This window comes from Pleurodeles waltl, chromosome 9, assembly GCF_031143425.1.
Source record: "Pleurodeles waltl isolate 20211129_DDA chromosome 9, aPleWal1.hap1.20221129, whole genome shotgun sequence".
NCBI classification, from domain to species: domain Eukaryota; kingdom Metazoa; phylum Chordata; class Amphibia; order Caudata; family Salamandridae; genus Pleurodeles; species Pleurodeles waltl.
The window spans coordinates 579,149,302-579,164,428 of NC_090448.1; the positions used below are offsets into that span (position 1 = coordinate 579,149,302).

Here is a 15,127-nt window from a genome sequence, read left to right on the forward strand (position 1 = left end):
TCTGGTCGGATCGGGACAAAGTAACAAACTCGGGCCAACCGCGATATAGAGCGGGCCGGAAACAGGTATCAAATTAGCCCCACTGAGAAATTACCTTTACCCTAAATACCGTTTGAGGATTGTTGCACGGTGCAGAGGGAAATGGTGGTTTACACTGCACACACAGACTGCAAAGGCAGGCCTGAAATATGTCCAAAAGGCCACTCAGGGTGGAACACTGAGTTCTGTAGGTCGACTAGTAGAATTTAATTTACAGGACATGGGTACACAGTCACACTTTACTAGGAACTTACAAGTAAATTAAGTGTGCCAACCGGGTGTAAACCAATTTTACCATGTTTAAGAAAGAGAAAACACAATCACTTTAGCACTGGTTAGCAGTGGTAAAGTGCATAGCGTTTTAAAACCCAACAAAAATGAAGTCAGCAAAAAGAGGAAGATGAAAGGCAAAAAGTTGGGGAAACCATGACCAGGACATCAGGTCCAACCCTCCCATTAAAATCACTGGTTCAGTGCGGAGAATCGCCGGTGCTACCCCTTCTTAATTAAGTACAGTTAATATGTACCTGCCCATTTAACAATCTACTGCTGCACAGATTTTTGTGCCCAGCAATTTTCAGGGGATTATAATAATGGTAACAGAACTCTCGTGGTTAATTTAGTACAGGAAGACTTCTGTGTGTTTTCAGTCATATTTGTTACACAAATTAGCATACAGCATTAAAGTGCCAGCTTCAAAGGAGATTGGGTATTCTGCAGACCACAGATTTGTGTTTTATGTACGTGGGTAACACATTTATCCTCTTGTTACTCATAAGATGAGATCCTAATATAGCACAACCAGCATCAAGGAGCTGCATGAAAACTGCAAGTCATGGGTTTAGATCCTTACCGTTTTTCCCCCTTAATCTGTTGTTATTCCAAGTTGTCAAAGAAGGGTTCTTTTGGCTAGTAATAAAGTATTGGTAGTACAGACAAACACCATAATTGTATTACATTCTAGACTTTCTGTTTCTCTCAACTATGCACCTTTTATTGACTGTGTGATGTAAAGCGTTCTGCCACCCTGGAGCATTGACGCAATACATGTGTTCTTCCACTGCTCATTATTTTAGGCACTTTTTTTTTGTATTTAAACACTCTACTAGCGTGTGTCTTTTTCAACTGGCTCCCTCATGTATTTCTCCCTCTCTGTGTTCCTCTTCCCTCATTTGCCTGTAAACTTGCCACCTGTCCACACTCGTGTTCCTTACGCCACCCACCCTCCCGCATCCCTGTCACTTGCCCCATTTACCCTCCCTCTTTCTGTTGTCTGTGTGTTGCTTGTCCCCCACCCACCCACCTCCCTCCTATCACTCCTGTCCATGTTGTTGCTTACCCCAGCTGCCATCCATACTTTCATTGTTGTCCTTATTGCTGATTGGTCCAGCCTCTCCCACCTTCTGTTGTCCCTCAGCTGGCCCCCATTCTCTGTTGTCCATGTGCTTAGTATCAATCCCTCCCTCCCTCCCACCTCTGTTATCTGTGTTGCCTCCTGCTTCCACCTCAGTGTTGCTTTCCACCTCTGATTCCTCTTGCTTTCCACCCCTCCCTGTTGCCTTCTACCCCACAATAACATAAAAAAAACACCATAACATGGCCACCACTGGCAGCGTCACAGCATCTTTTCCACCCGCAGTCTGTTGTCTGTGATGCCCTCCCACACACCCTTCCTCCATCCATGTTGCCTCCCATCCCGTCAACAATAAAAAAAATAAATAAAAAAAAAAAAGAAACCTTACAAATAGCTACGATGAAGCTAGCACTGGAGAATTTATAGCACTTTTTTTTGTTGTTACTTTCAGCCATGCTGGCACGGTAGTGGTGCTGCTGTACACCATGGCTAGAAGACACTGACAAAGACAATAGCTTTCTTCTAGAAAAGGTCTATTGGCTTTGCCAATGCTTATTCTTTCCTACATTTTGAGATAGCTATGCTACAGCTATAAAAAAAAAAAAAAAAAACTATAGTGACTCCTCAATCTGGTCTACAGCATGGTGGCCCTCACAATTCGACCCACCCTCCTCGAGTCAAGTTGGAAACATATGAATCATTATCAACTATCAAATCTTGATAACCAACAACGTAATCAAATCTTGAAGAGGTTAACTCAACTGCTTCTTCCTGCTTCCTCACCCTCAAGCTTGTCAGGAAAATCCTTAGATGGCTTCAATCTTCAGACGGCTTCTGCTTAAGACCGGTTGAACACTCAAACCATAAGCTGTTATTTGTATTCATTTTATTCTTCTAAAACCTTTAGTGGTACTGTTTTACTTTCAATAGCAGTTGCTATTCTCGTCATTATCAGTGCTATGGATGACATACTTTGCATCATGTTCTTTTCCAAGGAATCACAAGAATAGAATGCAAGGCACACAGAGTAATATTTTGTATTGCAGGCCCCAAGACTGCCTTAATAGTCCAGCGCTTAGGTACATACCTGCATCAGTCTTCTGTACATGAACATAAACATGTCCCCCTAGAAAGACATTTTGTATGACAAAGGGCATTAGAGGGAGTTCCAGCCAGAATTTCCATCCATGCTGCATGCCAATGATCAGTACAGCTCAGCCTTTGTGTCTCTGCGGAACCTGATCTGGAGACTGGTGGTCTGACCTTGTAACAAGCTAACGGGGTGGTGTGCCTCTCATGGACATATTTGGCTTACATCGCCATGCTCTCGCTTAGGGACCGTAGATTAGGCTTTTAGGTAGGAATTGTGTACTCCTGTTATGACAATATGTTGGGAGTTGTTTATATTCACATCCCTAATCTTCACAATCCTGATTCAGTTATTTCTCATTATTCTAATCATTGCAGCACATTAATTTTATCATAGATTACAGTCTTTTCAATGAATGTATTGAAAACTGTCCTGCATTGCTTTTCTTACCTATGTGTGTGAGTGTAAGAGACTTGTATGTGGTGAGAAAAGGGTAAGGCTTGTTTCACCATGATTTTCCCAGAGGGGTTTTTCAGAGTACATGCAAGGCTGCCACAAATTAGCTTTACTGGTTGGGTTTTGGTGAGGTGCTGCTAGTGGGCCGGGAGGGTTGGGTTGACAGCTGCCAAATGGAGTGGAAGTGACTCAGTCACAACGCAGAGGTGCTGCCGCCCTTTAGCCAGCAGTCTCAGAGAGCACGAGTTCATATGACACCCTTTATGTTGGCATCGCCAAACGTCGCCTAGAGACTCAGTTGTCCACAACATAGCAGCCACATTCACAGCAAACTCCCACCACAAGTCCACATACCTCAATGACTTACATATGTCCAGCACACTTACAAAACACAGCACAATCAAGGACCTGCATATCTGAACACTTCAGCTTTAACATCCCTACCAGACATTTTTATTCCGCCAGCCTGCTGCTTGCTTATGTCCCCATGCATCCGAACAGCCAGATCCACTGGTCGTGCTTTCTCATGCCTAGCTCCTAAATCCTGGAACAACCTCCCCCCTTGCATGTGATCCGCCAGCGCAGTCCTAGAACTCTATAATAAAAAATAAAAAAACTGAAAACCTGTCTCTTAATAGGCAATAGTCAGGGCAGCATCCCTTTCGCTAGGCATCAGGATATCCTCCCGGGTGGTATGGGCGTGTTCCAAAACATTTAACATCTGTGTTTAACCTGTTTTATGTGGCGGGACCATTATAAGCTTAAAGTACTCGAGATACCAGAGTATTGTGTGCATTGAGTCTGGCTGAAACCAGATTAAGAAAACCAAAAAGCATGATGTATGTGGAGGATTGCAACTTGTTGCTGGGACATTACTCAACACACTACTAAGCAATTCAAGGAAGTGTTTTGCTGATCTACAAGTCTACCTCACGCCAATCTACTTAAAAAAAAACAACTCACAAAGTATAACAGGCTAATAAAAAGTAAATTATCTGGAAGCAATAAAAAAAATCATGCCCTATTCTTTTTTCAGTGCAAAAAAGTAGAACCACTGACAGATTTTTGCAATCATTGAAAACGCTGGAAAAGAGCATCAGAATTCACTACAAAGAACATGAAATCTCACCAACGGGCTACATAGTTTGTTATCTGCTGGGTAAGAAAAGGAAAAAGGAGATAGCATACTGGCTCTTGGGAACAACAGGGGACTGAATCAACCCTCCAGGGTACACTTGCTTAGATGTTTGTGGGCATCTCTCTCCCTGTCACTCTCTGAAGGTCCATGCGATCCATTGGCTCCACCTGCCAGCAACCACCATATTCAAAACCTGCTGCATCACGTACAAAGCAGTCGCAACTGGAACCTCACACTTATCCGTTTGACAAGTTCTCCACCTTCAGTCACTCACAGCACGGCAACAGCAAGGACACAATTAGAATGATGGAGACAAAGTAAGTGCAAAAAAACAAAGACAGGCTTCATTCATGCAGACAGGATTTGAAACAGTATCCCTGTATCCAACAACGCTGTCCCAACCCTCCTTCAATTTAGAAAAGATCTGAAAATAAGGATCTTTAACGAACCCTACATCACCACGAAGTAACAATCCACCCCCACTTTCAAAACTCAATGAGCCCTCCAATTACATGTTGCTTGCAGGTTTGCTATTGACCATGTGCAATTCTGTGCTGCCTTTTAAGTTAGCACTAAGCAAATACACACAAAAAAATACGTGTATACAGTGGAGGAATACAATCTAAACAGACTATTTTCATATGTTTCGAGACCGGCCAAAGATACGAAAAACCTGAAATTCATTTTAACTTGTTATAGATGCCCTGTTGTAGTTCCATCAAAACGAATGGGCAATCTAGTAAACTGGAAGTGTAAAACTGCTGACGCTGTAAGCACAGGACACTAATGAATAAGGGGCAGGCAGAAATCTAAAAGAACTGGATGGCCTGTATGGACACTGAAAAGGAACAATTTCAGCACACCACAAAAGCAAGGTGTCTTTATGAAAATCTTTTTCATTCTTTTTATGAATACTACATAGTGAAAACCAAGGACACAGACAGCAGGGAGTCTTAACCACATGATTAGCAAAGCTGGAAAATGGCACACAACTTAGAAGTATTGAAAGGAGTACTTTAAACAAAAGGCAAGTGCTGCTACAAAACCTTTTGCCTTAGCTGATGTAATCTCCAACATGCTGAACCATTCCTAAAAGACATTCTTTCTTTCAAGAAAAGAATCAAAACAGTTCAAATCATTCTATAAGCACTTTCCACTTTGAAGGATTTACCTTAACTTTACGTTCAGGACCAACGACTCCACCACCTTCAACACCAGATCCAATGCCGACAATTTCACCTCCTCTCTGTTCTGTGTAGGCAATATCGCCACCTTTCCCGGCCCTCGCAGTGCCACCCCTCCCCTCTAGCCCTCGACCTCTCCCTCTCCCAGCTCTCCCTCTACTCTCCTTTCCACTGGCCCACTCAACACCACCACCAACACCCCACTCGTCGTGGTCAGCTCCACCACTACCCCACCCATCACTTCCACTGCCTTTCTCCTGTACTGCACTACCACCCCCACCTCCACCTCCGCCTCCGCCTCTGCCTTCGCCTCCCCTGTCCCTTTGACCAGCCTGTTTCCCAAGACGTCCAGCTCTTTTCACCACCCTCTCATCACCTTCCCAATCCTCTTGGTCAGTGTGTCTACCTCCTTGGTCACCAACTCGGCCTCCCATCTCCTCCCTTGTAGTGAATCTACTACCCCTCTGGCCTACCCTGAATCCCCGAAGCTCCCTTTCACTGAATCTACTGCTTCGCTCTTCTCCTTCATCAACACCTTCTCTTTCTTCCCGCTCAGTAAGCCTGCCCACTCGCTCTTCGGGATCACTGCTTCCCCTCTCATCAAACCTGTGCCCTTTCTCCTCATTTTTGCTATACCTGTCTCCCCTTGCCTCCCTCTCACTGAATCTGCCCCCAATCTCCTGCCGCTCGCTGAACCTGCCTCCCCTCTGACCACCACCCATTCTAGTAACTCTCTCACCACCTCTGCTCCTCCCACCTCTGTTCCTGCGTCCTCTCTCGCCCTGGAAACCATCCCCTGAACCTACTGAGCCCTCCCATTTGGGTAAATCAGATCGCTCTAAATTAGGCGAGCGCCCATACTGATGCGGTCCGGTCCCAACAGGGCTCCTGTGAGGGGGACTGCGAGGAAACGATGGTTCACTTGGTGCATCACGGGGAGAAACTGGAGACCGCTTCTCATTAATTACACGTTTCTCCTGTAAAGAGAACAAAAAAGGAAATCAGCTTTAAAACAAAAAAACAAAAAAAAACAAAGGATAAAAGCTTTAAAAAAAAGAAATATTCTACTAAAACTCGTTGGTAAATGAGTTTACCCATTGTATCGAAAGAATGGATAGCTAAACTATTTATGCAGAGGAATCAAGACACCCGTTCCCTTTTGGAGGAGTGCAGGAGTCCAGATAATAAAAAGTGACCTGAATTTGTTACTGTTAGTTTAACTAGGGCACCAAATAGGCGGCAAATCAGATATTTACTTTGAAAGTCACTTCAATAATACACTGTTGAGGGGAGGGAGAGTGAAACCTATGGAAATCCTAGCAATAGACAAACAACAACTAATTAAGCAGACAATATTCACTCCAGACAATCCTCAAATCCAGCTAAACTGAAATCAATAAAATAAAACTATGCAGGAATACATTTAAAAACACACACAAAAAAAACAATTGGGGAGGCGTGGCTAAGACACGGACCAAGACGGCCATGCAGCTCGCCAGCTCCACTCCAACATGGGAGAAACATCAGCCCTACAAGCACCCAAATTACCCGAGTCACCCCAGAGAGGGTGAAACAGTGGTGAAACACATGCTGAACAGACCTTCAGCTCTAAACCTACATATACAGCAGGCTCTTTCTCGCCACCAGCAGCTCACTGATTCCTGTCCACATGGGATAGGCGATCAGCGCACCTATGACATGCAACAGCGTGACCTAGTGAGAGGAGTGATCCACACTGCTGAGAAGCACAATACAGCTTTCCAATGCTTTTTCTTTATACGTTTTCGGGTCCTTTTGAAGAAAAAAAAAAAAGAATCATTTTATGGCACTTGGGAGCTACTCGACTTAGGGCTAACTCTTAGGCTATTTTGGACTATGTAATCTACTAGACAGCACGTAACCATGTGATATACAAGGATGAGTGATCTCTACACCCAATACTTGTCAGAGGGCTTCTTTTAACAACGGTTGCTCTGTTTGCTATTGGAAAGAGGACAGAGGGCTCTCCTCGCCGACATCAACACTCAGATTCTTGCACGCATGGGATTGGCGCACCTTTGACATGAAATGACATGACCATGTGACATGGTGAGAGGAGGGATCCACACAGCTGATAGTCACAAGAGGGCTTCCCATTGCTTTTTTTTAAATTTATTTTTTAAGTTTCTTAGCACTCTTAAGAGAAAAAACAAATCATGTTATGGCTCTTGGGAGCTACTCAAGTTTGGGCAACTCTTGGGCTATGTAATCTACTAGGCAGCATGTAATGATGTGGCATAAGAAAATGAGTGATCTCTACATCAATACTCATCAGATGACTTCTGATAATGTATGGAGTTCTTTTTGCCAGGTCATTTGTAAACCTACAACCTTCAGCCACTCTTGGTTTAACTGGGACTATATACCCCAACATATATATAATGTAAATCTCCTATTCCTGCACAGTACCATCCCTAACTCTGTGTTCCACCTCTTTGTGTTCCACAGGTGGGTGAGACTCCTGATGCTTTAAATTCTTTGGTGTACCACTAATAGAGTCAGTTCAGAATAGGGCTACAATTTCCTACGCAATCTGACCGGTTGGGATTTCAATACCACCTGGGCTTGATTCTCACTTACATTCGGTTATTTACATTGGCAAGTATCATTGTACTCTCAAAATTGAGGCTATGGTATAGGTCTACAGGTAGCACTCAATTGTCTCCCTCATAACGTCCTGGAGACTTCATCAGCAGCCTGTATACATACTGGTGTATAATAATATCACTGGTCTGACAAACAAAATGTCTGCTAATGTCTTGAAAGAACATAAAATTACCACAAAAAGACCAAAGTAATGCCCTCCTGTTCCTGATTCATCCATACAGCCCAAATCTGAATCAACTTTAGCAATGGAGGAAATACTTAAGAAACTCAATGAGGTACACAAACTGGCTATTTCAACAAAGAATAACACAGACAATATACAAGCCGATAGCACAATAATTAAAAACAAGGTAAAACAGGTCAAAAGCAGAATTACTGTAGCGGTGGATCGGATCTCCAATCTAGAAGACAGACTCGTCGCATGTGAAACAACTCACAAGTCTCATGTCTAGCTCTCTTGCAAAGAAGTTGCAGAATTGGGAGGATAGGAACAGAAGGGGCAACTTACACATTTTTGGTCTGCCTGAAGGCTCGGAGGGCTCAGACTCACATACTTGTATCAAACTCTTATGAGTTGTGGATTCCCCAAATGACTGGCCCTTTTTTTCACAATGATTATGAACTGGGGCGAGCACACAGAGCCCTAGCCCATCCCAATCCAAATAAGAAATTGCCAAAACCTATTTTGTGAAAACCTCTTAGATTTCAACAAACGGAACTAATTTTGAATTAAATGAGGAAAATTAATCATCTCACTTGGAAAGGTCACAATATTTACATTTCTTAAAACTTTTCGAAAGCCCCAGAGGATACTAGGAAAGCCTTCTTAGCCCTACAACCAAGACTGAGAGCCAGGAACTTGGAATTTACTTTTGCAGGTATCTCAAAATATGGAGTCCCATTAATTGGTTCTACAGGTATTTTCCTGTCCAATACAGAACTGAAAAAGTTTCTGGATGATCTTAATGACTGATAGGGATAGTTATTTTTAATACCCTAAAGCCTCTCTGAGCAAAGACAATTCGTAACTTAGATTTTTTTAGTCGCTCATAGTTTCATTATATGGTCTGATCATGTTTGATGACAACCATGTTCATTTCACTCTCATCAATAAATCAACTGCTTTCTAAACTGCATGATCACTCTAATTTTGTGTGGCTTTAATTTGTTTACTAAGAGCTGTTGAGCAGGTGCTATAGGGATATGCAGAATTGAGCTAAATTTAAAATGGCTGCAAATGCACATTTACTATAACAACTCCTTGTTGTTATCTAGGTTTTTGGGTACTCACTGTTAAAAACCTCTCTCCTGTGTTGGAGGAGTATCTTGTTCCCTCTTCCATGCTGGTGTTCCATAGTTTTGAAGGGGGAGGGTGGGAAGGGATTTTGGAATGCAGGTGTTTGATAATTTGCCCATCTCCTCATATCAATGTTTTAGGTGGAAACTTGTCTTCACCTTTGTGAAGCCTCTGGATTTCTCGACACTGATGTCTTTAATTTTTCCTTTTCTTTTACTGTTCATCTTTTTTGGAGATGTTTACTTCATGATCTGGTATCGTTGGTTGAGCTATAAAGCGTAAACCCCCTCTCTAATGTTGGGGCAAAGTTCATTATCTGGTGCTTTCTGACACTCACTTTAGAGCCCTTGTTCCAAAACTCCTTCACTACCCTTTTTACACAAGCACATGACACTCATCTATCTGTATAAATTAAAGGAAGATATTATTCTACTCTAAGAGACTAAGCTCCAAGAGAGGGAAGTGACCTCTTAAGAATAAATGGATAAGCGAAGTGCCTTTTCTCCTGCTTCGGGGAAAAAAAATTAGGTCTTGCCTTTAGTCGCCAAAAAATCCAATAGCATTATAATCTCTAACAAATTCAACAAAGAAGGTAGATGGACTATCTCGGAAATGAGTAAAGAGGGGAAATCCTTTTACGCCATTGATGTTTATGCTCCAAATAGAGACCGACACGGTTTCTGTGAAGAGCTTTCTTCGAAAATGGCTTTTGTCCCTGATGACTGTCTGATATTTTGAGGAGGGGATTTCAATCTCCGTATGGATTGTACAATTGACAGATCTTCTAGACGTACCTTTAGGCCTCCTAAGACTCGCACAGCTTTGAAAACTGTATGCTCAAGGTTTAATTTAAAAGATGCACGGAGACTACAACACCCAGACTTTACATTTTTCTCTCAACTACACTCTTACCACTCCAGAAATGGCTACTTGCTGATTTCTAGTTCTCACACTCAACACATTGACTATACTAGTATTGAACCTTGGACTATTTCTGTATCACCCAATTGTTTACATGGGTGGCTCCTTCAACCAAATGTAGTTTCTGGAGACTGATTGATGAGATCATTACAAATAGCAAACATAAGGTAAAAATCGGCAATTAAATTAGAAATGTCTGAGGCAAATCCAACCACTGAGACCAAATGGGAAGTGCTGAAAGCAAGTGTCAGAGGCCCACTTATTAGCATTACATCCTTTATGAATAAACAAACGAATGATTCCCTGAATACCTTTGAAAAAGCAATAAAATCAGAGGAACTTCAGTTCAGAAAATATGTGACTAATACGCAATTGCTGAACAATTTAACTAACATCAAGTACTCCTATAACAGGCTATTGAAAGTAAGAGCAGATGTCTGGGTCCAAAATCAAAAAACGTAGTCTCATGTATGTAGCTAATAGAGCAGGCAAAATGTTGGCTGCTTATTTAAAATTTAAGGAAAATAAGCCCTCGATTAAGAGTAGAAGAGATTCGGATGGTACAATTCACACAAAGTCTAAATGGATAGCAGACATTTGTAAACGCTTCTACATGGATCTCTACCATGATAAAAAACAATTTGACACCGATCAATGTACTGAACTCCTAAATGTGCTAGCGACTATCACCAATGAGGAGAGTCTCTTGTCGTGCCCCTTTCCTTAAAGGACATTTGGACAGTTAAAAAAACAATTAACAACCTTCAAGGCACCAGGTCTCGATGGATGCACAGCATCCTTTTATAAACTATTTTTGTCTGATCTGGATGCCCCTCCATTAGACTTTTACCTTTCATTCTCCTCCTCTGGTGAAATAACTGGTACCCCGGTTGAAGCGGTTATTACCATAATTCCAAAAGGAGTAAAGGATCTCTCTCTCGCAAAAAATGACAGACCAACAGTGTTGAATAATATAGATTGTAAAATCTACACCAAACTCTACCCAAATGTCTAGATAAATGCAGAAATGAATTCACCGAACTCAAGTGTGATTCATTAAAAATAGGCTCTCTGGCGACAACACTAGACTATATTACCATGCTTTTGAGAAAGCAGCTCAGCTGACCTCTCTCACTGTAGTGATAGCTCTGGATGCTGAAAAGGCAAAGTTGCCCGCCCTCACCATCACTTTTTCTTTCAGTACTTGAACCCCTTCTACAAGCCATAAAAGATAATGACACATTAGCAGGGGTTCAATTCAGTACCTTTACGGTTGAAGCAGTTTCTTATGTAGATGACATACTAATTTTCACTGAGTATGCTGAATCATCTATCCAGGCCTTGTCAGAGACTATTGACTCCTATTCCTGAGTATCAGGGTATATGTCAAATAAAGATTAATCTGAAGTGATGGCTTTTAACATGCTAGGAGACAGAGGAGTCGTAGGTTCCTCTGGACTGTTTTGGCAAACTAAATTTATAAAGTACCTTAGTACGGAATTTAATTACGACCTGAAACATAACAAAGTGATTGTGTTTCAGAAAGCTTCAAAGATCCTAAAAAGCTGGTCCCCAAAAATTGTATCTTGGTGGGGCAGACTCGAAACTCAAAATGTTGATCACTCTCATGATTAACTATTTGATCTCTAGGACTCTGATTCCATTTTCAAATGTTTTGTTGAACTCTATTAGATTTCCAACAGGTGCCTACCAAATCCAGGGAAAGTATACAGAACTGCACTTTACATCAGCACCAGTGTTGAGGGAAAAGAACAACAGTAGTCCCCCCCCGCCCTCCTCAAACCCCTCACAGACACTCAAACATATCCTTAAGCTTATCTATAACTGGTCTCTCCCCTATCAATCACATGGGTACCAGTCCCTCCACCCTGCAAAAGTCCATAATTTACAGTCTGAATCTAACTCCAGTGGATCCATAGTCTATACAGCCTTATACATGTAATGAATGGTACGCCATCCAGATGCCCCCAGAGCCTCTCAAACTTTCGTGGGCAGCCTCTGTTTGTATATATTACATTTTCTGCCATCATAAATCCATCCGTCCCTCTTCTCCGTGTATTCACCATGGGGCCCAACTCTGATCCCCAGAGACGGGCGACATACCTCTTAGCCACCACCAACCCAAGATTACAGAATATGAGCTTGGCCTGGGTCAAATCAACATTGTTGGGGATTCATAGTGGAATAAATTTGGGGTCTAACGGGATATGCTACGAGACCACCCCCTGCAACTCTTCCACAATCTTTGACCAGTATTCTTGTGTAACAGGGCATCTCCAAATGGTATGTAAAAAGGTACCAATTTGCCCCTGGCATCGGATACAGTTTGGGTGTTAGGCCCTTCCCATAGTGTGCAGATGCAGTCTGTCGTAATAAACACTATGAAGGATCTTGAACTGGATTAGTCACAGACTTGACCTAATGACTACTACTCGTGGAAACATCAATGCTGCTTCCCAGGCTGTGTCCTCCAGTTCCCCTAAATCAGCCTCCCACCGACTGCGTAGACTGCAAAGCGTATCAGGCCTATTCTTGTTGATGGTCCTGTACACCATAGAGACAGCTTTAATATTTAACTGTTTCATCAACAGTGCCTTCTAGTGGACTATATTCCAGTATTCCCTGCCTCGGGAGGCCCTTCATCCTTCAAGCATGTCTCAATCGAGCATAGTAGAAGAACTGCGCCTTGTTGAGCCTATATGCAGCCCGTAATGATTCAAAGGGCATGAGATCTCCCCCTTCTAACACATCTCCTAGGTTGGAAATTCCAATGCGATCCCACGCCTCGCAGCCGGTCAATTTACCGATTTCCGGCAGCCAGCCTCCTTCCCACAGGGAGATCATCTTGGTGGGCCTGTGCATCCATCCCAGCACCCTGGCGACCCTGGACCATGCCCCAAGAGCTGACCGGGTAGCAGGTGGGAGCACCCTCACTCCCCCACCTCTGTATAAGTAATTAAGACACGATTTCCCCTCCAACTGCATTCTTTCCAACCTAAAAGTAGGGTGGTCTCCGGGGGCATACTTCCACTTGTTAACATTAATCAGATGTGTCGCCTAATAGTATGCCTCTACATCTGGCATGGACAGGCCCCCACTATATTGATTACGCTGCAGCGTTTTAAGTGCAATTCGCTGGTGTTTCTTCTCCCACAGAAAAAGCCTTACGTCTTGCTCCAGGGCCCGGAAAATTTCTAGTGGGATCCGGTAACATGTATTTTGTAAGACATACAGCAACTTCGGTAGACGGATCATCTTAAACATAGCCATCCTACCATCAAAGTAAGTGGGATCCCTCCCTACCCCCCCCCGCTCCATATCAGCCCGGCAGATGCCAGTCACCCTCCCCACATTTTGAGCATGGAAAAGGACTGCTTCATGTGTCAGATATTTAAATCCCTCTCTCTAATATTTTAATTGACTTGGGAAGGAGTGGATGTAAAGAAATGGCTTCCTGTTGCAGTTACCCCCCACTTTTTGCCTGATACTGATGCTGACTTGACTGAGAAGTGTGCTGGGACCCTGCTAACCAGGCCCCAGCACCAGTGTTCTTTAACCTAAAATGTACCATTGTCTCCACAATTGGCACAACCCTGGCATCCAGGTAAGTCCCTTGTAACTGGTACCCCTGGTACCAAGGGCCCTGATGCCAGGGAAGGTCTCTAAGGGCTGCAGCATGTCTTATGCCACCCTAGGGACCCCTCACTCAGCACAGACACACTGCTTGCCAGCTTGTGTGTGCTGGTGGGGAGAAAATGACTAAGTCGACATGGCACTCCCCTCAGGGTGCCATGCCAACCTCACAATGCCTATGGCATAGGTAAGTCACCCCTCTAACAGGCCTTACAGCCCTAAGGCAGGGTGCACTATACCACAGGGGAGGGCATAGGTGCATGAGCACTATGCCCCTACAGTGTCTAAGCAAAACCTTAGACATTGTAAGTGCAGGGTAGCCATAAGAGTATATGGCCTGGGAGTCTGTCAAAAACGAACTCCACAGCTCCATAATGGCTACACTGAATACTGGGAAGTTTGGTATCAAACTTCTCAGAATAATAAACCCACACTGATGCCAGTGTTGGATTTATAAAAAAATGCACACAGAGGGCACCTTAGAGAGCCCCCTGTATTTTACCCAATTGTTCAGTGCAGGACTGACTGGTCTCTGCCAGCCTGCTGCTGAGAGACGAGTTTCTGACCCCATGCGGTGAGAGCCTTTGTGCTCTCTGAGGACAGAAACAAAGCCTGCTCTGGGTGGAGGTGCTTCACACCTCCCCCCTGCAGGAACTGTCACACCTAGCAGTGAGCTTCAAAGGCTCAAGCTTCGTGTTACAATGCCCCAGGGCACTCCAGCTAGTGGAGATGCCCGCCCCCTGGACCCAGCCCCCACTTTTGGCGGCAGGTCCAGGAGAGATAATGAGAAAAACAAGGAGGAGTCACTGGCCAGTCAGGACAGCCCCTAAGGTGTCCTGAGCTGAGGTGACTCTGACTTTTCGAAATCCTCCATCTTGTAGAAGGAGGATTCCCCCAATAGGAATAGGGATGTGCCCCCCTCCCCTCAGGGAGGAGGCACAAAGAGGGTGTACCCACCCTCAAGGACAGTAGCCATTGGCTACTGACCTCCCAGACCTAAACACACCCCTAAATTCAGTATTTAGGGGCTCCCCAGAACCTAGGAAATCAGATTCCTGCAACTTACGAAGAAGAGGACTGCTGAGCTGAAAAACCCCTGCAGAGAAGAAGAAGACACCAACTGCTTTGGCCCCAGCCCTACCGACCTGTCTCAGAAGAAACCTGCTCCAGCAACGCTTTCCCCAGGACCAGCGACCTCTGAATCCTCAGAGGACTGCCCTGCTTCCAAAAGACCAAGAAACTCCTGAGGACAGCGGCCCTGTTCAACAAAGACTGCAACTTTGTTTCCAGAGGAGCAGATTTAAAGACCCCTGCAATCCCCGCAAGAAGCGTGAGACTTGCAACACTG

General features: G+C 43.8%; 1 protein-coding gene across 4 annotated transcripts in view; it reads right to left on the reverse strand.

Annotated features, from left to right (window-relative positions):
- Positions 1 to 15,127, reverse strand: part of CCDC9 (coiled-coil domain containing 9) — a 364,568-nt gene that overhangs the window by 248,274 nt on the left and 101,167 nt on the right. For all 4 annotated transcript variants that reach the window (XM_069207573.1, XM_069207570.1, XM_069207571.1 and 1 more), the window contains exon 5: positions 5,249 to 6,238. In XM_069207573.1, coding sequence (XP_069063674.1) covers positions 5,249 to 6,238 — 990 coding nt within the window. The remainder of the gene's footprint in view (positions 1 to 5,248; positions 6,239 to 15,127) is intronic.